The sequence below is a fragment of the Aethalodelphis obliquidens genome, unplaced genomic scaffold (genome assembly GCF_003676395.1).
Source record: "Aethalodelphis obliquidens isolate GAN/ISIS:26980383/991018 unplaced genomic scaffold, ASM367639v1 scaffold1, whole genome shotgun sequence".
In the NCBI taxonomy this organism is placed as follows: domain Eukaryota; kingdom Metazoa; phylum Chordata; class Mammalia; order Artiodactyla; family Delphinidae; genus Aethalodelphis; species Aethalodelphis obliquidens.
The window spans coordinates 68,802,321-68,830,250 of NW_020837945.1; the positions used below are offsets into that span (position 1 = coordinate 68,802,321).

Genomic DNA, 27,930 nt, shown 5'->3' on the forward strand with positions numbered 1-27,930 from the left:
AGCAGGTCAGAAGTGGCTGAGCCGAGTACCCTTCTCAGTGTCTTTCTGCCCACTTGTTACTGTGGACGTCAGTGTGTAAAGTAGTGCCCAGGATTGCTCTGTATTTGGAGTTGTTTTCAGGAGGAGGTACTCAACCACTTGACCAAGTACTGGTTTTATTATAAGATGAACATTGCTGGGCAACAGTATTTCCCCTCTCCACTTACATTAGAAAAGTTAGATTAAAACACACACACACACATTGTAAGAAAAGGGCCCTCAATCTTCTACTGATTAATTTTTTATTTTTCTTGGTCACCTATATGAGGAATCTGTCTTGTCCTTCTGCAGCCAGGTTGGAGACTGGCTTGGTAAGCTTGAAGACTGACTGGTAGGAAGAATGACTTTTTGGAAATCTCTTAATATAATCTGTTTATTTTTCCTGTAAGTGTAGAACCATTAGTGAATAGCAGAAATAGATTTTAAAACTGTAAAGAAAGAGCTGGAATCCGTTAACAGAACTGTAACTCTTCCGTAATCCTACAACACCATTCTCAGGCCAATTCAGTGTGAAAAATCACTAGACTCACTGGTCAGTATTTCAAATCCAGGCAGAGCACACACCAGTTTATTTTGAAATGCAACACAGATCAGTATTTTATGAATACAACTTATTACTACATTATCAGGTAAAAACAGCTTCCAAATGCATGCATAGAAAGTTAAGCATAGTCTTTGAACTCCTTATTTCTAAATATACAAAAAATACATTTAAATTATATAATTTTAGTGAATCAAAGACTTATAAAATTACAGTTTTGGTTTTCCCAACATAGAAAAAATATAAAAATGACTATATATACGGTTGTATAATTTTTTACCCAAATTTCAAAGGAGCATTATGTACTGATATTGTCTTATAACGTTTTATCTGAAACTCAGAATTGAAAATAATTTGCAGGTTGTACCACATCAATGCCAACCTTTTATTATAAACGAATAACCAGAAACATGAGTGGAAGTGAGGGCACAATCTCTTCACATGCCTTAACGCTACATTGTCTAAACCCTTCCTGTCAGAAGTTTGCTCCAGAGGAACGTTTTCATCAGGAAGGATGTGCTTTATTCCATGACTAACTCTCCACGGTGCCTTTGATGATAGTCAGTACGTGTTAACCCAACCTTAGCAAATAGAACACAGCAAGATGCGGATTAGCAGCTCGTGTCTACAAAGCACTACTGCGTACCTCAAAGAATTTTCTGCCAGAAGGTGGTACCCGAAGTGGGGGATCTGAAACACCCAATCAGGTGGGGGGCTGGGCAGTTGATGCCTTTGACTGTGCCCTGAAATGAAAACGGTAAGTCTGACAAAATACCCACCAAAACACCACCTTCCTCATTCACACTTTATAAGAAGATGTGACATCTGGTGGGGTTAGATGTTCTCAATTCATAAGAGAACACCACCACTTCCAAAGAGAAATGAATTCATGTTAGAGATAAAGAAACCAGTTACTGAGAGAGGTGACTGAAGGACACGGTGGCATGGCTTACTTATCTTCAACGAGCATTTCAAATGTTGATGGACAAAAATGCACACTGGGGTTGAGACCCTTTTTGAGAAGGGAGTTGTTCGCTGCGTTCTTGTTGCCAAAGTTCAATTTGATGCATAACCACTATTTGTGACAGGCTGTTTTTCACAGTGACAAATTATAATAGAGAGGCCCGAATAAAAGCCCCAAGCCAGCAATCCTGGAAAACCTACATTTCTCATCCCATCTTCTACAACTATTCCAAAAACAAATGAAAAAAATCTTACTCAAATTAATAATAAGGCTAATATAACCCAAATTGATTCTATTTTATAGTAGAAATACATTTTTGGAAAAATAAAAAGAAAAAGCATGAAAAATAATCTTTCCCACATATTTTATTTATCAAATACAAGAATAGATTCTAATCTCAACACGCCCAAGTTAAGAGTGCTAACTTTAAGAAGCAGAATTTTAATGTTTAATTCAAAAATAATTTATTACACATCTACCTGCATTAAATTATAGGCTGCATATTTTCTTCTCATTTTCGTCTTAATTTTCAAGCTTCTATGAAAATAAGCATTTAAAAATTAGTTTTCCATTACGACACTTCTAATATTAGCAATTATATTTTAATTGATAATCAGTCAGTTAGCTAGACTTTTACAGATCAACCAATTAAAAAAAACGGGGGTGAAGTTTGCACAAAGAACACTCTGTGTTTAAAATCTAATGCACATCTAAACTTGGGCTTTACATTTTTATCCAACCCTTTCCTGAAGAGCCTTAAATGCACAGTTTAGCAATTAAAGTATGGCGACATGATGTTAATTAGACAATGTCCATATGTCCAAAGTATTTCTTGGCTGATCCAAAATGTGGGGACAATACTACTTTTAGCTCATGACTGCCCAACTGGAACATTTCACTGCCTCTGGACTTACAACTTGGTGGGAATTACACAGGACCATAATTAGGAAAAGTATCCAAACAGAAGAGATGAATGAAAATGTGAAGGTAAAATAATAAGGGCATATGAACCCATTCCTGACTGTTCTTCCAGACTCCATTTTTAGAGTAACGCCTTCCGTGTGCTTTCGTTAATGGATTCTTTACTCCTGTGCGACTAGACTGGCGTCAGGTCCCTAAGTAAGAATTGCTCTTGGCAAACACCCTGCTCAAGGGTGTTCTGAGAATGGTACTGTGAAAGGTACTTGTCGCTGACTAGTGACTGAGCTTTCCCTTTCTGAGAACTGTCATTTTGTTAAAATATGATTGAGGCTGAGCCCCAGATAAAGTAGCTTCTCTACAATATACACATACTTATTAAATTCAGGCACACTTCGTAGTGGCAGGCAGTAATGACTCGACTGAAAACAAACAAAAGGGTTCTAGCTGTTTTCTGATTATAGGCACTACTCCAAAGTTTCACAGACATATATACATTGTATAAGTCATTCACTAGATAGGGGGGAAGGTCCCAGCCATAACTTCAGAGCATTCCAGAGGACAAATGGCTTCCAGCATGCAGTCAAGCACTTTGAGAGGGAATGCTAAACACACTGCAGACTGAAACATAGCTGCTGCAAGCTGGGCACTGAGCGGGCACAACTTCATTACTCAGACTGTAACGCTCAAGTATTTAGTATTACAGATATTTATTTATCAGACACATGAAGGAAACAGGAGGATAAAAAATGCCAAACCCCCTTCCAGCGCCGTCATAAGTACTGGGAACTTCTGGTGGAAAGAACATGCTGAGATGGACCAGCAAGGATGTTTTATGTAACAGCTTTTGTTTTGTTTTTTATAAAATCCCAGGCCCACGTGACACTGGATTTTGGTTTTTGTTTTGTTTTGGTTTTTTTTAGTATTTTAAAAAAAGTTCTTACTTATTTTCTATGAAACGTACTGGGAACAGAAAAAGTCTGCAGCATCTTTTGTCATTGGAAAGTTTGTTTCTGGGGGTGTGCAGGAAGCAGGAATTATTCAAATTTCTTGTGTTCTTCAGTATGAGAAAGGACCTTTCTTCTCTGGTGTATCATGTGGAAGTATAACTGGGGAAAAACTGGAAAGAAAAGAAAGAATTCATTAAGGAGATGATTTAAAATCACATGTTCTATGTAAAGCACATGGACTTGAGGTCCTCTCTGACTCTCTGACCACTTTCTCTTTCAGCAACTAAGGAAGGTAACAAAGTGGGCTTGGAGAGAGAGGAAAAACACAGAGGGACTGACTTTCCCGCTTTAGCCGAGGGGGAAGGGTAGTGTGGACTGGAATGACAGACACTAGTGACATTACCATTACCAATCAAGATGCCACAGAACCGCCAAATGATACTCTTTACACTCTCTCATATTATCTTCACATTTATTCTCTGATTCCCCAACAACTAGGGGAAGAATCTAGTGATGGAGTTATTATTCCTGTTCACAGAGGAGGAACTCAAGCCCCAGAGAGGATGGGCGCGTGCCTGGGGTCTCACAGCACATCACTGACAGAGTCAGGACCAGGCTCGGGGCTCCTGACTCTTAGTCTCGGCCTCTCTGTTACTGCACTGTCATCAGGGAGGATCTCCTGAAAGTACTACCAGAGAAAGGCTGTTCTTTGAGTGGGAAGACTGAAGAGGGGGAGGAACGCTGTGACATTTGATCTGAACCCCACTGAGCGAGGTCTGGATGAGGAAAAAGTCCATATGAAAAACAAGCCCTCAGGCACCGGAGATTCTGTTCTTGGTCATTTAATAGATTACTTTAAAAAGGACTGGTTCTCAAATGAATAGGGTGGTCCTGCCTCCCTAGGGAGTCTTTAGAAATGCGGGTGGGGGGAGAGTATTGAAGGGGGTAGATTACTGGCATTCAGCACCAGGGGCCAGGAATGCCAAAATCCACAAAGTATGACAGTCCCCCATGACTAAGAACTGTGTCATCCCAAATGCTTATAGTGTCCCTGCTGGGAAATGCCAGTTTAAACTACCTGACCTTCACAAGGTTACTGTAAACTGGGGGTTCAAAAACCATGTGAAAAACTCCAGTGAGATGGTCTTGGATGTACACTATCCCTCCTTCCCTTCCCAACCGCTCCAATCTCTATTTTTTAGACAGTAACCTGTGTTTTGGGGGAGGTAATTTCTACTACTGCCAACTCTCCTCTCACAGTTTCTTCCTTTTTAAATGGATTCCAAGTTGGCCAAATGTCAAATGATCCTCCCAAAGTACTCCAAGACATCAGTGGGTGTGTGCACACAGATCTGACAAACTGCAGAGGAGGCCCCAGTGCCGAACTGGGCTGCCATCCACTCCACTCACTATTTGCAGGCAGGAAGTTATTCACAGAAAAGACCCAGCTTGTGCATAAAATTCAACAGTGAGAGAACTATTTTGGTATGAAAGCCAGAAAATTTGACAAGCTCTATAATCTAAAAACTGGAAGTAAAGATATAATTAAACCATAAGGAATGCTAATTGTAATCATTTGAAAATGTGTGGCCAGTCACATTTCTACAGACCTACTTTAGTAAAGGGAAACTTTGAGGCAAAGTACACCAAGGACTTTTCCACTGGCTGCATTTGTTATTACGCCACTCATAAGGTGGCTGTAGCCCCACAGGCTCTGAGGGAGGACAACGATCCAGAAGCCATTCATTAGGCCCTTAGTGGCAGCAAGACAGCCAAGTACACCTTCTTCATCCCCCAGGCAAGGGCCTGCTGGCTACAGAGGGTCAGGGGTCAGAACTGGAGAGCCGATATGGCCCTTTCATTTTTTTTTACATCTTCCAGAGGTTTCTCAGTGCCCAAGAGAAAGGAATGTGTGGGGGAGGCCAGGAGAATGGGGGTACTTGGGTTGGAAATTCTCTACTGCTCTGAGAGTGACTCCCTGGTGACCAGAACTTGGGTGACACTGTCTCCATCTCAATTACCCACAAGTTCACACTGAATTCAACTACAGTGGCTGAAACAATTCCAGATGCATGGCTACTGCTTTTAACTACACTGAAAATCTCGACCTGCCAACGGGCCATTTAGAAGTCTACCCTCTGCTCTTACAGCTCAGGACATGGAGGGTGGAGATGGCGGCTGTGCACGTTATGTGTGTCTGGCTTGGCGTGTCGGAGTCGGGGTAGGGAGCTGTGCGTGTCACTGGACCCACCTTCCTGTAAGGAAAGGGGCTCTCGTAAGACTTGAAGGCTGAGAGCAACTGGAAATGCTCTGCTTGGGGCAAGTTTCTTCTGTTCCTCTAAAAATCAGAGGTGCGGTTATGGTTACTGACAACGTGGAGAGTGCCCTGCTTCTTGGCGCCCTCACCCTACTCATTGTTTCTCATTTCTGTCAGCCTTTTTTTTAAGGCTATAGCTAACTTTCTACAGCCTTTTTAAGGCTATAGCTAACACCCCTATAGCTAACTTTCACCAATTTGCACAAGGATGGGGGGAGGTGATGTAAACAGGACTTAGATGTCTACTGAGTCCTGTGGATACTGTACATACTCATACTGCATCTGCAGCAGAGGAGGAAAAGAGCATCTTGCAAGGGACTCCAAAGCACCTCGATATGAGAAAACTCCCATGGCTGTGGCTCATGGGCCACACACAATACGGGCTATGTGTGCACCAATGCAACAGCAGGTCAGGACCATAATGAAGAGGCGCTGCTTTATGTAAGATATGTATATCATTAACTCCCCATTAAAGAGGGTTAAAAGAAACGTAAGTTGTAGAAAGGAAACCAAATTTGGTAAAGAAAGCTGCATTATCAACAGCAACCTCTCCTAACTCTGCATTTTCTTCTCATAAATACCAAGTTTTGGAAAGTTGGAAATGTGCAGCTGGCTGGAATGAACTGTACAAACTGGTCTCAGTATTAACAACCTAAACAACTGAAAACATTCAGGGCCATTGGCTCAGGCCAGAAGCATAGTGAGTGCCAGCAGACACAAATATGGCCTGCATGACCATCCTGACTGGGGTGGGGAGTTAGGGATTTGGAGGGAACCTTTTAATCCCTGTCCTTGTTCTACAAGAGTTAAGCTGCCTTAGAAATGAAAGAATACAGCTTTTAACCAAGCCAAGTTCTCTTATCAAAAAGAGGCTGAGAATAGAAGAAGGGGGAAGGATTGAGGTAAAAGCAGACGTCTGTTGAGAGGAGAGCGCTGCCCTACTCCCTGTAAGACAGCTGGCTCTAAGGTCTGTGTTTTCTCTCTTTTCAGGCCAAGAAGGACAATCCCAGAGAACTGGGCTTGTTTTCCTTCAGGAATCTTATCATCCTATCCTCCTGTGCTTGACCAGGCCCCTTCGCTACGCTGAGAGGTCAGCAGGCAGAAGCAAAAGGCTGGGCAGCACTGCTTGCCCACCAGAGCACAAAGAAGACTCCGAGGTGCAGACAGACACGGGCTGCCCTGGAGAACTGCTCCTGGAACAGAGTCCCTCCTCCTCTTCCACAGACAGAAAACCTTGCAGCAACTCTGAGGTAGGGGCCCCAGATTTCTGACAATGACGCAGCACCTTGTTATTGGTTTGATTTCATGATATTCTCCTTGCCCCTCTCCCAGTTACCCAATACAGCATCTATCGCCATTCAAAGACTTATGTTGAATTTAAATAAATCCTGTGGTGCTCGCTGGGATATGTGTTAGCCTGGGTGTGGCAAAACTGCAATTAGGAACTGTTGCTCTAGAGACTGGAAACGAAACTCTAGGGGAACAAAATTAGAAAGGTGAAAAGCTCTAAGTTAATTTTTACTACTTAAATTTTTACACTCTTCCATATTTATCTTTTGTTTGAAAATCAGCTACCTTTTACATTGGAAGAGAGATGGCCTTTAGCCACCATGGTTCTAGCACCAGAGAGGAGGACTTGATCATTAATAAGAGTAGAAAATGAGTCATGTAGCAGAACTGCATCCAAGAACTTCTCCAAGATAAACGTTCACATGAAATCGGGGTGGGCTTTTTTTCTCACAACGCATGAAATGCAATTTTCCACAGGGGGACACAAACATGTCACCTATGATTGTTAGGATGATTCATTCTGTGGGCTGAAGAAAAATCCAACTCTCCAGTCTGAATTCAACCTGAGGTTTAGGGGAGAACATAGCATCTCTCTCACAGACTAAAATAAGATTCAGAGTCACAATGCCTATGGAAGTAGCTAAATGAGAAGAAACATTAATTTTACGTGTCCTTGGGTAAAACAAGATCCTTTTGGATATGTGGAAATCAATCATAGGATTGCAACTGAACATCAGAATTTGAGAAAAGGAGTAAACAACTCTTCCTCAGCAAACGTGACTCATTTCAGAGAAACCTCAAACATGGCTTTTTCTCTCTGTTCATGTGCTGATAGACATGTTTGATTATCCATATATTTAAACCTTCAGAATTATTAAAATAATTGGAAACCATCCTGAAGATAACACTATGTCCTATTCAGATGGCTCTGTTTATTTCCAAACAAGAAAGTAAGAAATATAGAAAAAATAAATTAATCTATTTTTATTTTATTTGTTTCTAGTTAACTATCAATTCCTTAAAAGTGAAGTAACTGTCTATTTTGATACAGTAAAAATGTAAAAATCTCTTTACAGTGTTTTTCAAATACCACAACAAGCAGTTCTCAAGAGACAGAAAAACTCAAGGTAAGGTCTTTAATGGCTTTCCACTCAGTACTCTCCTCCAATAGACAGTTAACCTATCCTGGAATTCACTGTTTAAAACATACACTGAGAAGGACTGCATTTTGGCAGCTGTATTGAGAAGGGTTCATCTTTATTCAATTACTACCAGAGAAAATTCCCTCTGACAGTCGGCATTCAACAAAAACCAAAGCGTTCCCAATAAATTAGATTTACGGTGTAAAAACAACCAAAGGCATTTCACTCTAGTTATTCTTGAGCCAATTTCTGAAACATAAATAAATATATGCATAAACATCTACTTACTTGGAATGTAGGAGATCATTATCAGAATTAGGAACGCGTAATAGTCAAAAGAGAAATTGTATTTGTTAGGTAAACTGATGGAGTATAGGCCAGACTGTCTGACAAAGGGCAAAGCGGCATATATTGTGAGCAATTCTCCTGACACTCCCATTGGGTACAGCACAATGAAAAGCGTGTACCTAAAACAAAACAAAACATTCATTACTGAGGTTCGAAGCCAGCTTTAGTAGAAAGATGCACCCCCACCAATACTGATTACTTGGTAGAAAGCTATCGTTTATACATCTCCCTGTTTACCCACTGCTTAAATTCAGGTTTTACAAGCCAGTTTTTGAAAAGGGCCAAAGCAAGTATGCTTCTGAATGTTCTAAAAAAATGTGTTTGGTCAGCCTCAAAATTTGGCCTAAATAAACAACTCTTCAAAACAACTCCCTAAAATAATTGAGATGATGCCAAATATTGGTGAAGTAGGGGCACTGAGTCATGGTTTATACTGAAGGGTCCTGCCTCGTGGGGTGGGGGTGAGTTTGGGGGGGAAGGTGTCGGAGCATGGTGTCTAGGAATCCCTACAATCTACACCAAAGTCTGGTCTGTGGACTGAAAAAAACAGCACATCCAACGTGTGTATACTGCTACAACTTTTCAAATGTCTGTACGTGCTACTGTGAAAAATAAAATATATCCTAATTTTAAAAGACATTAAAAATTTTTATGATAAGCCTTTAGTCATTACATAATTTTCCAGTCAAAAAAACTACAATTACTATCACATGGGTGACTCCACACAATTTTTTTCACTTTAAAAAAAGGAGTTCCTCAGGTTTCAAAAACAATTCAGAGAGGTTCATCCTATGGAACTAACGGGAAGCCATTCTGAGGTGTAAGTATTGCTAAAGACATCATCAGCTCAGATTCTAAAAAGCCTTTGGCTGTTTGTGGCTGACAATAAATACTGGGCTCTCAATGTCCAGGTACAGGAATCATGCTGAGAAATCTGTGACAAAAGAAAGACATGTTCTCCATTGCTACCTTCAGCCACGCTGAGGAGGATGGTGGAAAAGGAAGACTCTTCCATGGGCCACAGAAGACAATGGACAAAAGAATCTTTCTCTAATTGTAAAATCAGGGTTTGGTCAATAAACTTTCCCTATAACCAGGATAGACAGCTTTCACAAGTCTGCCCAGCTTGGTTAGAAACTGCTATATTTTCCCCATTTTCCTAATACAATTGTTTATTGAAAAAAAAGAAAAGAAAAAGGAGAAGTTCACATGCTTGAAATGTTGGAGACATTTGGTTTATGTCTCTGTTTAATCACTAGACTCATAAATTGTCTAGGAACCATCGTTGCGGAGCACAGGCTCCGGACGTGCAGGCTCAGCGGCCATGGCTCACGGGTGCAGCCGCTCCGCGGCATGTGGGATCCTTCCGGACCAGGGCACGAACCCGTGTCCCCTGCATCGGCAGGCGGACTCTCAGCCACTGCGCCACCAGGGAAGCCCCCCAAGGACAATTTTGATCCTTTGGCTTTGTCACTCCTTCCTGTAGTCATTTCTAACTCAGAAAACTGCTCACAACTGTGTCACACATTAGTTCAGATAATTAGATGAACTATCAGCCTTTTACACAATTCATAACAAATATTACTGCTAAAAATAATCAAAGCAAACTAAACTGATAATATGCTAAAACTGCCATGTAACATTTGTTATTAATTAAAAAGTAATTTAAGAGTTATCTTGTTGGCAAAATTGAGACAAGAATTGGACTTGATCCAAAATCCATCAAAATGGCAGAAGCTCATCAGTAAAATTTTCTATGGACAAAAAATGCATGGTATATCAAATCTCTTTTGAATAATTTAACTGAAAAGAATTGATCCCAAGGAAATAAGTAGAGATAAAAAATTTTAAAGTGTTTCTATTAAAGTTATGTACAGTCACTTATTCTGATGAAATCTACAGATCAGATTTCTACCTAACCCGTCTCACACAATTTCATATTTATTTACTTATTTATTTATTGGCCACGCCGTGCAGGTTGCAGGATCCTAGTTCCCCGACCAGGGATCAAACCCAGGCCCACAGCAGTGAAAGTACCAAGTCCTAACCACTGAACCACCAGGGAATTCTCACAATTTTATTTTTAGAAATAAAAAATAGTATTTAGGCAATAAAGGAAAAATACAGTGATAGATCACTTCAAAAGTTAGTCTTCATTCCCTGTACTTCTTTACCTGGCCCATTTGATGAGGTACGGCAGATGGTTTAATAGACTGAATGTATAAAAGGAGTAACGGATAATTTCTGTGATTGTCCAGGCAATAACAAACAGGAGGACACTGTCTTCACTCTGTACCTGTAGGAAAAGGAAGACAAAAGCAAAAGCAAACACATAAAACATCTTAACAAAGAAGCACTCACCATGTGGGGAGCCGAGTCCCTCACCCCCCTTACAGAGCTGGTGGGTTGAAGAAGTCGACACAGCCCCTGGTCTTTCTTCTCAATGGCCATAGCACAGCACAGAAAGAGCTTACCACATAAAGGAACACATGCATGCCTATGACAACAATTGTGTAGAGCCAAGTGAGAAGGAATGCGGCTTACTGATGAGTAAGAGAGACAGGGAGGGGAAATTATATGAGCTGTAGCCCACAGGGAAAAACACACACGATGAGTGAGTTTCTGCATGTTCGTCTGCTGACCTGATGTGGAGAATGTGAACTGGCGTTAGTAGGAGCCAAGAATGGTTAGGTAAGATGGCAGAAGGGTGAATTGGTGGAAACCTTGGGTTCCATTAACAAGAATTTTAATTTGATTTGCATGACAACTTGGAATCCAAGGAAGTTTCAAAGAAGGGCAATATAATGATTAAAACACAACTGAAGCTAATTCCCTGGGCAGGATGAATTCACGTGAGGGAGGCTGGAGACCAGCTACGAGGCAGGGCCCATTTATTCTCTCCCACTGGTGACTTCTGCCTCCATGAGGCCTGGTTTAACTCAAGGATTACAGAAGCTTCCATGCTGATCACAGGAGGTGGCTAAAGCCAGAAGAGCTTTGGAATACTTAGCCTCCTCTGAAGTTGTTTTCATGCTGAAAAAAATATATACTTTTTTTTTAACTTTAAAAAAAATTAATTAATCAATTTATTTTGGCACGCTGGGTCTTCGCTGTGGTGTGTGGGCTTCTCTAGTTGTGGTGCACGGGCTGTAGAGTGCATGGGCTCAGTAGTTGTGGCATGTGGGCTCTCTAGTTGCGGCATGTGGCATCTTAGTTCCCCGATCAGGGATTGAGCCCGGGCCCCCTGCATTGGGAGTGTGGCGTCTTAACCACTGGACCACCAGGGAAGTCCCCAAAACAATATACTTTAAACAGAGCTCCTTATGTATGTTTTTTAGGGGATGTTCTCACTAGATGCCTTAGACTGCAAATCTTGCATGAAAATTTATTACCGTGGTATTAACTTTCAGCACCCCCTCTTCCCACCCCAGCTAGGTTATGATGATCCTTGGCACTTGGAAACCGATAATAAGAAACAACCTTGCACACCAATTCACTTATATTTTCTTACATCCGAAAAGAGCAGTTAGAGAGTTGAATGTGAATAAGAAATTCCACTGAGGAAATCAAACAAATTTCAATTACAAGATGGATCGTCTCTGTCTTACTCCTAACATCTAATACAACAAAGGTATGGCATTCTAACCTTAACTTTTGCTTCTCTGCATTTGCAATGTTAATTTAGCACTTACATTCTTCCTCAGAAAGTGTACATGGAGTGATCCACCTACACAATGAAATAAGTAGTCATTTACATACCTATTAACTAAATTGCTCTCACAAAGAATTTCATAAATCCATAGTTACTACCCTCTAAAAATAATAAGAATTTTATACTGTCAAGAGGAAGGGTACTTTTTGTTTTCCTGGCACTCTTATATTAGCCAAAGTAAAGCAAAAGCTAAACCCCTCTAAAGCTTTCATGTTTCATTTTTCAGTCTGTCCCCAAATCCTTGCTTAAAACCCATCTATACTAAAATATAATTTAAGAGCACACTTTGCTTTTTGATAGACTTTGTAATCCTCCTCATCTTAAAGAGATATGTTTTTACAGCTATGGACTGAAGCCTTCCTTAAAGACCTCTGGGTTAAACAAGAAGTTCTTCTAATATTTTGCATTGTAATCGTCTTGAAAGCAGGGAGCTTGTTTTATTCATTTTTGATTCCCAAAAGCACTTTGTGATTTTCTCAAGTAGGAGCTCAACAGATATTGGTAAAGCAAAACAATTCAATCATAATCAGTGGCCTGCTTTTTGATACCTGATATTAGTTTCTACGGAGTCTTAGAGGTCTTCAAATAAGGGAAAAGCAAACAAAGAAGCCTCCCCCCCCCCCCCCCCCCCCCACCGCCTCCCACTCTGATCCAGCCTGCAGGTTATTTGATTCACTGTCCCACCGCCCCATTAGACTATAAACAAAAGAACTGTAACAAACTCAGACTCAGGATGAATGTGAAAACAGTCTGTTCCCAGAATCCAGCTGTGAAGACCATGTCACAATTTTAAAAAGACTAAGGATGGGGAAAATGATCATTCTGTACAAATGATATCTTCAGATCAATAGGAAGTACATGTTATTAGGGAGGGGCTCACATAAAGTCAGAGATCAAGCTTATCTAATTTGCAGATAACTATCCAATAACACAAAATAGGGGTAGAATGGAATGAGTTAAAACCAGGAAGATCAATGAGCAGGTTTGGGCTAGGTTGACCAAAAATGTCTTGAAGCCATGTTTCAAAGCTGCATGTTCACAATCATGGCACACACGGGGGAATGGACCGGGGGCAGCCTGGCTGGCCAGGAAACCTTCCTTTGCCTGGTGCGGTGAGCTGCGTGTTGGACCCTCCACACCGTGGACAGCAGGTTTCAGCCCCCTGCTCTACAAAGGGAGAGGAGGCGTGGGGAGTGGGTGGCTTGTGTAATTTAGCCAAGGGAGTTTACAAAGAAATTCAAGCTGGAGAAACAAATGGGTACAAGAGAAAAACCTTTACAAACAAATAGCATCATCTGTTTGCTTGAAAAGGCTCAGGGAGCATCAGTATATGAAAAGCTGTCATTTTTATTACATTCAAAGAAAAACAGCTGGTGCCACATAAGAAAATCACTATTGTAGAAACCCTATTCTTCTTAGCATTTTGGAACCTACTGCTTACCACTCTGGTTATTTCAAAGAAATCCCCTGATCATGCTTTCTCTGGTAGGTGTTCTTTCCTCTTCTTGATACGTTTTTCATTTGTGAAGAGAACAGATTTTGGTAAAATCTCGGAGGTGAGAACTAGAGTCTCTTCTCGGCAGAACTGTGAACAGTATGTTTATCTCAGTCTCCTCTGGTTGCCATAATAAAATACCGTAGTCTAGGTGGCTCAAACAGCAGAAATGTATTTTCTCGCAGTTTTAGAAGTCCGAGCTCAGGGTGCCAGCATGTTTGCTTCCTTGTGAGGAACGTGAGAGAGAGAGGGAAGTTCTCTCTAAAAATATGTAAAAGGTATCATGTGCAAGGATATTAGTGCCTTAGAGGCATGAATCTCATCGTGAAGATCCCACCCTCATGACCTCATCTAAACCTAACCACCTACCAAACGCCCCCCCTCCAAATACCATAACACTGGGGGACTTAGGGTTTCCATGTATGAATTTTGGGGGACACAATTTAGTCCAAAGCGTCGTTTCAGACCAGGTGTTGGCAAACTTTTCCTGAAAAGGGCTAAACAGCAAATATTTTAGGCTCTGTGCCATATGCGGCCTTAGTCAGGTATTCTTTTTTGTTGTTTTTTTACACCCTTTTAAAAATGTAAAAACCATCACAAATTGCAGGCTACATGTAGCCCACAAGTCAACCCTGTTTTAGATTCATTTGACTCCCCCAACTTTCCCTGTCTGTTAACCTCTACAAATATCATTCTTCAGCCTTCCTTTGGCAGACTCTGCGTGTGTGTGTGTGTGTGTGTGTGTGTATGTGTTGTGTTTTGCTGGGGGGTGGGGGAGGCAATATATCTATAACCAATGGACGCTATGGAAAAAGGATGTAGTCTTAAAAGAATACATATAGGCAAGTTTTTCATGTTATGTCATCTTAAAATCTTAGTAATCTCCTTATGTTTGTGATAAAATATATATAACTTAAAATTTACCATTTTAATCATTTTTAAGTGTATATTTCAGTGGCATTAAGTACATTCACCATGCTGTGCAACTATCACCACCATCCATTTCCAAACTTTTTCATCATCCCAAAAAAACTCTGTACCCATTAAATAATCTCTCTCCATTTCTCCCTCCCTCCAGCCCTTGGTAACCACCACTCTACTTTTAGTCTTTAAGGACTTACTCATTTCACAACACTGTAAATCAACTATACTTCAATTAAAAAAAAAAAAAAAAAAGAACTTGCTCATTCTAGGTACCTCAGTTAAATGGAATCATGCAATATGTGTCCTTCTGTGTGTGGCTTCTTTCATTTAGCATAACGTTTTCAAGGTTTATCCATGTTGTAGCACGCATCAGAATTTCCCTCCTGTTAAAGGTTGAATATTATATTGTACGTAAATACCACATTTTGTTTACTGATTCAACTACTGACGAACAATTGCATTGCTTCCACCTTCTGGCTATCGGAATAATGCTGCTGTGAACATGGGTGTACAAATATCTATTTGAGTACCTGTTTTCAATTCTTTTGGGTATACCTAGGAGTGGAATTGTTAGATCATATGGTAATTCAATGTTTAGCTTTTTGAGGAACTACCAAACTGTTTTCCACATTGGTTGCACCATTTTACATTCCTACCAACTGTGCAAAAAGATTCCAATTTCTTCACATCTTCACCAACACTTGTTATTTTCCTTTTTTCTTCCTGACAGTAGCATCCTAATGAGTATGAAGTGGCATCTCGTCGTGGTTTTGATATGCATTTCCCTAGTGACTAGAGATGTTGAGCATTTTTTCATGTGCTTGTTGGTCATATGTGTATCTTCTTTTGAGAAATGTCTTTTGCCCATTTTTAATTTGGGGGGGAATAACCTCTTTTTAATAATTATGATCACAATAGCAGTAAAAATAATTATACCTAATAGTTACTGAACTCATACTACCTGCCAAGCACTTTCTAACATATATTACCTCTTCGAACCCCCATTTTACAGATGAGGAAAGTGAGGTTTACAGAAGTTGAATCCAGGTCTTGTCCCAAAACTCTGAACAGTTCTGACTTGTCTTCTTGGGCTTTAGACATACACACACACTCCCCTGTTGCTGTGGGGAGAACATCTCTCTTGCAATTGAGGATGGGGAGGTGAGGGAGAGGCATAGAGATGGCAGGTGTAAGAGATGGCTAGTATGGTTGGAAAATCAGTGACATGTTGTAAATAAGTAAACTGAGCAAATAAATCAATATATTAAAAAATGGACTTCTCACTGTTGGAATAGGTATTTACAAACATGGAAGGGAGTCGCTAGAAAGAACACCAAGATGTTGAATTGTAATTGGAGGAATCGGTATGAGCTCATGATTTTATGTGTGCGTGTGTGTGCGTGTGTGTGTGTGTGTGTGTATACACATATACACATACAGCGATGTAAATACTTTTAGATATACACGTGTATGAGTATATATGCATATAGATGTATTGATACATATATGTATATAGTAGCTTTCTCTACTGAGAGGACCAAGAAGCAATAACATCCCAGTAGCGAGGAGCACCTCAACTACCAGATCTTGGTTCCTAAATATACCATCCTCCACTAAAAGGAACCAGGCTCCTTGGCATAATGGCTGATTCCAGGGCTGGGGCAGGGGAAGTACAAGATGATTCTGGAAATCTTTTTATCAGAAAGTAAGGAAATGCTCAAACAATGATGAAGACAAGTCAAAAGGACAAGAAGAAAGGGTTCCCACTGACCAAATCACAGACAATTTTAGCATCAAAGTAAATAACAGATTACAATCCACTGGATTATATAGGAATTCACAAGTCCAAACTGATATAAATAAAATAAATAAATGAATAAATGAGAGAAAGGGAAAGCTATTCCTTACAGTAGGATGCCAACTAATACATGGAAAAGAAATGACATAAGTAGAGAATCACCATTTGGTAGCCATCACAGAGGTGGCTGATAGAGACTAGGAATCATTCCCGAAAAATACTGATCAATAAAACAGGGAAAATGGTGACTTGAAGGTGGAGAAAGCTGGCAGGCACCAACAGAAGCAGGTGATTGAGGTCAACATCACCAGGGGTGGGATGGGTATAGTCATGGTGCTGCCACCTCATGTGATACCCTGACAAGAGCATGGCACCATTTCTCTGGTATTTCTGCCAAGAATGCATGGCTTGAACTGGTTATGAGGGAACACTGGATGGATCTAGGCTGAGGGTCACCCTAGGGAAATTAAGGCCTATACTCTTTAAAACTGTTAAGGACATGAGAGACAGATCAGGACTTCTTAGTCTTAGACTGAGGGGTCTAAAGAGATCTGACAACTCACTGTATATATGGCAACACCCATGTTTCTCCTTTCCCTGTGTATCCTGGTGCTTAGCACAATACCTGGAGCATAGAAGATACTTAGCAAATATGTGCCATCCAGGAAGGGAAAAAAAAGGACACTTAGTTTAGACAGTTAGTGAAATGTGAATGAGGCCTGCGGATGGGACCATAGTATTGTATCAGTTTTGGCTTCCAGACTGGAGGGTTGTTATGCAGGTGATGTAGGAGAGTGTATGAAACATGTACTTGGGTGACAGGACGTCATGTACAGCTTGCTCTCAAGGTTCAGAAAAAAATGAATGATAACGGGTAGATAAATATAGAGGAACAGGTGACAGGAACAGGAACAAATGTAGTAAAATGTCAGTAGTCGGGGAATCTGAATGAAGGAAACATGAGAGTTCTCCGTACTGTTCTAGTTCAAATTTTCTGTAAATTTGAAATTACTTCTAAAGAAATTATTTTAAAATATCACCTGACAGCTAAGCAACCACTTTGGGGACATAATTAGAAGCAAACAATATCATCTGGTTTCTATAAATTGCTTTTGATATGAAGCCGCTAAATCTGCTGGAAGAGGCGGGCTCCATAACCATAAAAGAAGATACAAGAACATTTATAACGAAGACTACCAATAAGAGCACACTTGAGAAGGAACAACAGGTTTATTGCTGATCCTAAATTTGTATCGACATCACTATTGTCTTACACTGTAAGTACCCCAAGGGCAGGTCCGAAAACTCGCTTTGAAAAGGGGGTTAGGTTACTTAAGAAGCAAAATCAGACTTTCAATAAATGCTTTAGATTAGGATAATAATGATGATTAAGATAATGATAACTCCCATTTAGTAGGGCTAATTATTCCTTAAGTATGGTAAAAGTAATTATGTCTAAATTTTCACCAGCTAACTGTGAAACCATTTTAGTAAGTATAAAAGAATTCATTCCTATGGGAAGTCAATTATATCTCTCTTTTAAAAGTCAATTATATCTCTGCTTCAGGACATAGAATTCAACACAGTTGTGTAGAAATTTGTCACTATAATTTTGGGAAAAGATTAGGTTACATTATAGCTAATATGTACCTAACATTTATTGAGCACTTACTAAGTGCCAGGCACTGTTCTAAATGCTTTATATGTATTAACATATTGCATCCCCAAGACCACCCCATGAGGAGGAACAACAGGGCCTGGGAGACCAGAACAGCTCCTCAGGAGCTAAAACAGCTGGGCAGCGGAAGCGTGACATGGTGCCAGCACCCTGTCTTTCCCGCCTTGTCAGTTATCCCACTCTACCGTACTGCTCAGTTCTGCTCCTGAGCAAGCCCTGTAAGGGCAGCACCTGTGATTTCTCCTTCCCATGCTTCCTAGTGCTTAGCACCATACCGGAGCAGAGAAGGTACTGAATGAGTATTCTGACCCATCTGCAGCCTGGCCTGCATGTTCTCTGCCTTGGTTGGAACAGCCTTGGGTGAGGAGGGCAGCTCCCCAGGGAGGGTGAGGCCACAGGGCTGCTGCCTGGATGGTGACGTCAGCAGAAGGTTCGGGCTGGGGCACTGGACAATTCTGACGACAATCCTGGTCCTTTCCATAACTTTCTGAAGCTTTTTTGAATAAAAATGTAACTCACTTAGTTATCTGCTTAAAAGGAATGTCATCCTTGACAAGAAGTTGAAATGTAATAAATATTGACATGTGGTGGTTTAAAAAAAAAAGATGTCTGGATTAGCGTCTTTTCACATGGTAATTTCATGTGTAAAGTGTCCTTCATGATTTAGTGTTTATTAAAAATCCATGATAGGGTACACGGTAAACAAACCAGAAAATAATATTCCTTTTCTATGGAAAATGCAAGTTATATATTAATGTTCTTCCCCTTTAAAGGAGAAAAAAATGTGCATCTACATAGATTTTTCTTAACCTATAATGACAAAGGGAACTGGTTAAAAAATTATTTTCATTACAACACAATAACTAAGGACTAATTTTTGATATGGATGATGGCCTAGTTAAACGTTTTGGCCTACGAAAACAAGTCTTGGTCATGAAATTAACTTTTCTGAACATGCAATGAGAAAAATGTATAAGCATGCGGTAAACAAGCAATGCATGATCAATTCTATATTTATGACAGACATGCAGGTCTGAATGCTAATATGTTCCCATTAGTCCAACTTTAATGCTACTATCTGCTCAGCCCATTTCCTGGGAAACATGAAGGAAGAGTGGCAGGTTCCTACCACTAGCCTCTTCTCCAATCATTGCAACTCTTGAATTAAACAGACCTCCAGGCTTCCAGGCTGCATATCCTTATCTCTCCCAGCCTCAGCTTCCTCACATGGAAACTGAGGCAATATTTGCCTTTGCATGGTTGATGTGAGGTCAGAAAAACCTATCAAATGCTTAGTAAAATGCTAGCCATTTAATATACAGCAGTTATTACTATTATTCCATGAAAGAAAAATTCAATTCAACAAATCTGTATTAAGTTTCTACTATCTATGCTAGCCACTGCTGGGACCCAGTACAGGTTGGTGGCTGCCTCTTAGGCTTAATTAATTACCAAGATGATATTTTGTTTGTTGTTGTTTTGCTTCCTGTTGGTAAGTGTTAAAGGCATTAGCCTGTACCAACTCTGGGAGGTCTAAGGATCTCACCAGCTGCTAGCCTTTCCCAATGATCTTCCTGAGTTCTGTTTGATTTTCTCACCTCCAAAGAGCACATTATTAACTGAAAAGTTTTCATGCAACTATTTCCTTCAACCAAACTCAAACACGAGGACTGCATCAGAATGGGGTCATAATTAGTCCCACCTTGATCATACATACCCAATACAGTCTGAGTATTCTACGAAGCAACAGTCCTTTAACTACAGCAAGACAGCCCGAGAACAGTATTCCCAGCAGTAGGTTACTGTGGCCGCATAGGGGAGAGCTGGGGCATACTCACCCCACTGTCCGCCCCAGACCTCTAAATGTATCATCCTAGAGTGCCTACCCAACACTCTAGAGGGGACAGGATTGATCATTGTCAGAAATGTAACTGACATGGTCAAAAGAACACGAAATTGGCAATATACACTGTGAAATGTCAAGGTTCTTTTGTTCTATGATGGTTTAAGAATTGCAAAAATGTAAGACAGAAAATAAAAACAAAGGCCCCAATGAAAACAAACAAACAAAGAAAAAAACCCTCAAAGGCTATGAATACCATCCCCTGGAGCATAAATATTAAAACAATGTCCCATGATCCTGGTCCACAGATATTTTGAGTTCGTACAGTGCTTTAAAAAATAGTTGAGCCAGTTTTTTAAGTTAGAGATTTCACATTAAAAAAAAAAATCTGTATTTCTGCTTTTTCTTAAAAGAGCGACTGCATAACACTCGATCGATTTGCCAATCACTAGCTGAGGTGAGCACGGCCTTTCTTCTGAGATGATGTATACCCTCTAGTCATCATACTCTCCTTGAACTTTCCTTTAACACCCACCTGTGGGACAGACATCTGGTGCCAACTGATAAGCTCTGCTACAGATGGCAAACTGCTACACAAATGTAACATGACTATTTGAAAAACTCCAAAGTTTTAAAAACTATTAAGTAGTATATAAAAACTTGGTTAATTTGATTAGTTTTTACACTTGAAGCTCTCAACATACACTTCTTTGAAGCAGTAACCTCAATAAAAGATTCCCTAAACTTGACCTAAAAAGACAGCACCAATGCAGAAGGCAAAAGAGATGCATGATTATCGAGTTTTTGGTTATCCTGGTAATTTTTTTGCCAGAGAAAAATATAGTAAAGGGGAGAAGATGCAATACAAACGATTATGGCAGCAACTTAGAGAAAAGTCAAGTTAAAAGTCTTTAATGCATCAAGCCTAATAATTAGTCTCCTCCCTCCCTTCCAAATGCAAGCACACCCTCAGCATGCTTCCACACACAACCACACATGTGTATCAAGTCACGTCTTACAAGCTCCCAAAGCGCACCAGGGTCACTTCAGACTGGAAAAGGGTCCTCTCTCTGGAAAATGCAGACGACTTAGTAATATGCTTTATTTTATCCACGATGCATCACAGCTTTTAAATGAGAGCTTCTTGACTATATAGGGCTTCTTGATATGGGTAGGTAAAAAAGGTTATTGAACCCTCTTCCCAGATGCAATAGAAATACACTTCATATATATTTCACAGGAGCAGGGGGACAGGGATGATTTCTTCAGGTTCCCCTGTCATCTTCAAGATTCCCACTGAGACCAGTTACCTGCTGCATTCACTGTGCAGGTCAACTATCAGGAGACTGAACGTACTGGTATTCTTGTCCATTTATATATTTTTAATTAAGTTATCTGATTCTCCATATTTATGCTGAAAATACAGTTATACTGAAAAAAGCTACAGCATATAAAGGACCGATTTGGCAAAGGAGCAGATAATTTAAGAGACAGTTCCTCCTCCTACATATTAAAAAAGTTTTCCAATGAATATTTATCAATGCTTTAAAAATGCCACTCATTGTACCGTGGAGCACAGCTGTTTAAAAGCAGTTTATAGCTAATAATTTTTAACTTTCCTTGACTTTGCTGACATGTTTTAGCAATGCTCACGATGTATGCCACCAGCTCACTTTTACGGTGTGAAATGAGAATCTCTGAGCTCACTGGGATAATAATGTTGACTGTATTTCTATGGTATCTTTGAACTCAAATGGGAGAGAAAAGGCCTGTGAAATGGTTTTCAACAAAGGCATATGTGGGACATGTTATCATGGTGAATCCACTGCAAAGGCCAAACTGCAGGTCTCTCAAAGGTAGGGTCTATATGGCCTCTTGCCTCACCAGTTAATCAACTGCTACCTCTGCAAAAGATGAGAATACCATCCACACTGTTTCCCACACCTGCAATCAGGATTTTTATGACAATTTAATCTAGAGTACTAAACAAAAAATCCCCAGATTTAAAGAATACAGCATACCAAGTATACCATATAAATTTCCTTTGGCTACTTTTTTTTTTTTTTTTTTTTTGCAGTACGCGGGCCTCTCACTGATGTGGCCTCTCCTGTTGCGGAGCACAGGCTCCGGACGCGCAGGCTCAGCAGCCATGGCTCACGCGCCCAGCCGCTCCGCGGCATGTGGGATCTTCCCAGACCGGGGCACGAACCCGTGTCCTCTGCAATGGCAGGTGGACTCTCAACCACTGCGCCACCAGGGAAGCCCTGCTTTTTTTTTTTTTTTAAATCACAGAGTCATGCACATATGAGATAAAATATATGGAACCTAACTGACTGAAATAAAGAGAATGGTAAATAATATTACACTGAACAACTACAGTAAACTCCAGTCACATGTGGCTATTTAAAATTAAATTACATTAAAATTCAGTTCCTCATTCACTCTAACTTCACTTCAAGGGTTCAATATGTGTTCACATACAACTAGTAGCTACTATATCGAACAGCACAGACACAGAACATTTCTGCCATTACCAAAAGTTCCTTTGTACAGTCCTGGGATAGAGGAAATATCCAAAAGAAAAATGCTGGTAACCAACATGTTTCTATCACTATATAGGACCAAAAAGTTACCCTTTTTGGCTTGAAATAAACACCTGAATTCACTTCACTTTCAAACCATGGATGAAAACTGGTTTGAGTGTCAAATTCACTTATTGGTAACTCTCCACTGACTGTACAACTTGACAGCACACTTCTATGACACAGGCTTACTTCCCTGCATTATTTATTCTTCAACTCAAGCTGATGACATATAACCAAAGCTGAAACCACTTAGGCTCCCAGCCTGTAAATCTCATCTCAGGTGCTTCTTTGGGAAACTACTATTTTATACGCAAGGTAACCTTTTTTTTCTTTCATCATTCTCATTCCTATTCCATGACAGTTTCCTAGTGCCAAAAGTCAAACATCTTTGTTAATCTCAGGACTCCAAGTATCCAGATTTGGCTCTAAACAGGCTTCCTACTATTTCTAAGTAGCAGCAATTACATATATTAAGATACTACCCAATAGTATGAAAATGTCTTATGCTTGAAGAGGATTCATTCCAACAATGAGCTTCTGTGTCAGAAATTCCATTATCAGAAATAGAAGGAAAAAAAATTAGGAGGAAAGTAGGAGACACCACTGATACATCCAGAACGTCAATTAAATGGGGGAGAAGCGTTTCAGCATAATACTTTAAAAGACTAACTGAACTGTAAATGCACTGGGTAACCCAAGATCTGGAAGTTCTGGGGCAGAGGGAAAGGAAGAAGCCAATAGTGCTCAGGCCTGAAAGGCCTGGCCACCTGCAGGGCAGTCTGGACTGGGCAGGCTGGGGCAGGTCTGGCTTTGAGTCCCAGAGGAACCTCATAGAGTGGGGCTCTTTCCTTTGGAGCTGACAGGTCAGGCCCTGGCCCTTCCTGCCCTGAATGACATTCCCCCAAATGAAGATAACCATGCAATCTTCCAGGGGGTTTGTCTGGTTTAACTGCTCCCTCTCGTGCCAGAATTGAGGAATGGGAATGGATGACGTCAGATTTAGCCCTTGGGGTAAGAAAGCAAAAGAAAAGGTCCCGAGAAACTTCAAGTGTGAGGGTGTTTGTGGGGCAGGGTCACCGATGGAGGAGGGTGCAGTGGAGGAGAGCTGAGAGGAGAAAAAGATTAACATTAAACACAAATGAAACTGATTTCCTGATTTTGCTGGGCCTGGAACCTATTCAACTATTAACTGACAAAGGGAGGCTATGTTCTTGTAGGATGTAGTGGTAACACTCACTTGTATGGTTTAAGATGTTTTATTTTATTTTAAACACAACTGACTTAATTATCAAAGAACAGAGTATAATACATTTTGAACAAAGGAATGCCACTGAAGTTTTCCAAGGACTACAAAAGAACTAAGACAATGGGAGAAAGATGCAACATGGAACATCAGAAGTGAGCCTACACTGAACCCAAAAGGATCTAAATATTTTGCAATATTTTGAAATAACATTTTTATACGGTTCAAGAAAATGTTGGAAAGGGACAGAAAAACACTGAGGGAAAAACAGACAACCTGATTTTGCCAAAATCACCTATGCTAAATATATTCAATGTCAAAGTGAACCATCCAGCCTTGGGAAAAGTAACACTATCTTTAAGTATCCGTTATTAACAGATGCGGAAGTGCCATTAAAGTACTGCTACAACTGTCTTGGAGTTGTCTAAAGTCTGACAGTGTCTGATTAGCAATCAAATAATGAGGTTTCCCACCTTTAGGAGAGGTGCTAATTTTAAAAGTGAAGGTGATGCAAATCCACCTACAGAAATATTTAAAATAGAAAGTAAGGGAACAGATGGAGTAGGGTGGAGAACTTTAGACATTTAGCACTCAAGGGGCCAAAAGATACTGAATGTCTCCCAATGTCCTTTGCTGAGATGGAACGCCACTGTGGAAATGGCCTGGGCTAGAAGACAGTGGCGTGGCTTCTGGTCCAAGCACAGTACCCAAGGAGGGAACAACGTGCCCCAGATGCAGCCTCTCAGCTCCTCATCTGAATGATATGGATAAGAAGGTGCCCTTCCTGCCTAACCGAAAGCCCATGTTCATGGATGGCCGTTAGGGACAAGGAGCACGTGCAGCCACAGGAAACATGCTAACAAGAGAAGCAACCTCAAGAGGCAGCAAGAGCATGAGTGCACCGTGAGCCCAGCTGGAGGACCCAGCGGAGAAGGAAAACCTATAATGCAGCACAACAGGAAAAGGATCATGGAGTATCCTCCAGGAAAACAATCGTGGAGTATCGGGGACACCAATGTACTTAGTCCTTTAGCTTCCACAAGAGTGAAAAAGGAGAGGAAAAGAGGAAGAAAAAAAAAAACTGTGTGGCATCTATGAAGGAAGTAGCAATCCTTCTGAAGTGAAACTGCTTTATAAGGGGTTTCAGAAGCTGCTCAGCAAAAAACTGCATGCTAGAGACCTTGATTTCTAAACACTGCTGCCTTGTTTTCACGTATTCCCCTCAGTTAATCTCCACAAAAACTCTGTGAAATGAGCAGGACAGATACCAGTATTACCATGTCACAGATGAGAAAAGCAAGGCTCAGAAAGTTGAAGTGCTCTGTCCTAAGCCACAGGGTTAAGTGTCGAAGTGCACACTCACCCACTCCTCATGAAAATGATGGCTGTTAAGCCTCCATGTTCTAGAATACTGAATTGGACTTACCTAGAAAATAACAAAAGTGTCCAAGGAAGATGACATTTCTTGAGAAAACCGAAGAAGAGAGATGTTTGTGCAGTATTTCCTCGGGTGGAAACGATAACAATCTACCTGGGATAATATATGATCTACTTGGTGGCGCTGGCCAGGCAACAAGAAGCACCTGCCCAGGATGGAGCCCTTCCCTCCAACTCGCCCCCCAAACAAATGATGCTTTAGCTTCTTTAATGCCATGGTTTCAAATCTGCCTCTGACTTCAGGGTGGGCCCCTCAAGCTTCCTCTTACATGCAAGTGAGCCTCAGCTCCACAGACACTAGATTTTGGAGAAGGCACCAGAAACTCCACAGTCCCTCCACTTAGCTGGGTAAGGGAACTCCAGGCTTTCATTCTCTAAGAATGAGACTATGGCTCTCAGATTTGGGACAGAGATGGTGAAATTTGGTTAGGTCTCGAGGAAACTAAGCAGAAGTGGGAAGTAAAATCAAGAAAGAAGAAGGGCAAATAAAAGTACAGCACAGCACTACAGTTTCTCAGAGCATTTCTCAAACCTTAGAATTCGTCAGATTATCCAAGGAGCTTAATAACAGTGATGATTCTCTGTCTCCACTCCCCAAAATTCTTTATCAAATGTGGGGCGGGACCTGGAAAGTGCATTTTTAAGAAGCTTTCTGGTAATTCTGTTCCAAATAGTCCATAAACCCCAGTATGAAAAATAGTCTTGGAATTTTCATGGAGAAAGGCCAATTAATTGGAGAGATTTAATCAGAGTGCCCTAAAATGAGCACTAAAAAACCAGAGAAGCACATGGGCAAAGCATTGCAGAAAAGCACCCAGGGCCTACAACTGATTTTGTACATTTCACATGTAAACGATCTGAGTGGGGAATCATATGCATGTGGTGTGACAGAACCGCTGACGAGGAAAAGTGCTTCTGGGTCTGAGATGGGGGTTTTCAACTCCACACGGGATGAAGAAAGTATGGTTAGCACAGAAAAATAAGGATGTGTTTACATCACATTTCTAACCGGTGAGAGCAAGTTCTGATGCAGTGGGAAGACTGTGAATTCAGAAGTCTGCTTTTCAACTCTGCCATTTGACAGACAGTCATTTGCCTCTCTAGCTTCCAAACTTTAAATGGAGACTACAACCTACCTCAAGAGACAGTTGTCAAGAGTGGATAATTATAACATATTTTAATAAAGCCCTCTGTAAACTGTAACGCATCAAACAACAACAAACAGCATAATGATATCTTTATCATAACTGGAGGTTACTAACTTTCTTAAACACTGATGGCAAGCTTTTTGTAGGCATCTTGCTGAGAAGTTAGCAGAGACGGCAGATTAAGTGTTACAGAGCCCAGTGGCATGCCAGAAAGAAGTGGGAAACAGCTGACTGGTGAAATCAGGAGAATTTACGGAGCATTCCAAAGGAATGTGGGCAAACATCCTTTTCTCCAATGGTGGCAAAGGGTGAGGAAGAAAGGAGAGAAGGCTCAGCACTCCAGAGTATAGTCTATTTTACACAAATTACCGCTGGTAAGGTGTCGAAGGTGTTTGTTGCACTTAGGCTAAAGTCAGCGAGAGCCCAGCAACTTCTTACTTAACCGCTGCCCATGCCCTGGGACTTCTGCTCCAAGAACATGGCGATCTTACACTAAGAACTCCGGAGAGGATGTGTGTGGGCTTCTCCAAAGAGGGCTGGGCCAGGAAAAGGGACAGTGGCCTACCTGTGTGTCCAGGAATCTGGGGCTTGGCTTAGCTACTTTTGGACAAGGAAGAATATGTGCCCTGTGGACTTGTCTGTTTCTGAAGGGGGGTCATAGTGAGGGACAGAAGGTGGCATCTCCCACTGCAATTCACTCTGAAAAATGTCAATCTTTTTTCAGATCAATGAGGAGACAAAGACACAGACCCAAACAGAGGGTGAGGGGAACAAATGCCCATAGAGGCCTGATGTGGCAGTAGCAGTGGGCAGCCTGGCTAAGGAATGGGAAAGAAGCCAGTTCAGTTCTGGAGGTCAGGTGGGAAAACTGGAAAGGAAACAGGTTAGCTAGAATTTCTGATTCCCTCCTGTATCCCTCAAACCCTATGTCCCACCCTGAGCTTGTCTGTTTTATCAGAAGTTTTACTTTGCTTATATAAAAAGTCCATTTAAAAGGAAAGAAGTGGGAAGGTTATTTGCTCTGTTAGGTCAAGAAAAAGCTTTTGAGCATAGAGACATGTTTTCTTTAATATCCTGCTCATCAAGGTGTCCTGCTAGTGATGGTGGGTCCTTATACATCATTAAAGAAAACCATCTGATCACCTTTTAGTTCTATGATATACCTGGTGACATCTACGTGACTAGCATTCCATGCAGTAAAGAATTATAATGACAAGTAAGGATGCATGTCCTAACGGGCGTCTTAAAAGAAAATATACCTCAAATATGAAAAAAGTAGTATCTAGTCTTAAAAGGTATACAGGCTATACCTTAGTACATCATGTACAATTACAGAAAACAGGGGAATGAGCATAGAAAATATAAGCAGGCCAGAGAGGGTGGAACAAGAGTCCAAATCCAAACGTAATGCTATGAAAATGAAGAACCTGTGTCCACTTTAGAGGGAAATATGATGTAAAAACAAACTGAGAATGAAAGTAGAGTACTGTGAAAAGAATTTGAACATTACTATGAGAAAGTGATATATATTTTATGAAGTAGTTATTTCTGAGGTCAA

General features: G+C 40.7%; 1 protein-coding gene across 2 annotated transcripts in view; it reads right to left on the bottom strand.

The window, feature by feature from the left end:
• Nucleotides 1-572: 572 nt before the first annotated feature.
• The window catches only part of HACD2 (3-hydroxyacyl-CoA dehydratase 2), a 91,750-nt gene continuing 64,392 nt past the window's right edge, over nucleotides 573-27,930 (bottom strand). The window contains exons 5-8 of one of the 2 annotated variants that reach the window (XR_003432835.1): nucleotides 10,684-10,805; nucleotides 8,450-8,628; nucleotides 3,407-3,582; nucleotides 573-1,323 (exon numbers count right to left, since the gene is read on the bottom strand). Coding sequence is in view for 1 of the 2 variants with exons in the window: in XM_027106609.1 (XP_026962410.1) it covers nucleotides 3,500-3,582; nucleotides 8,450-8,628; nucleotides 10,684-10,805 (384 nt within the window). In the remaining variant the exon portion in view is untranslated. Of the gene's footprint in view, nucleotides 3,583-8,449; nucleotides 8,629-10,683; nucleotides 10,806-27,930 lie in introns of both variants that reach the window. The other variant, XM_027106609.1, reaches the window with a different exon arrangement.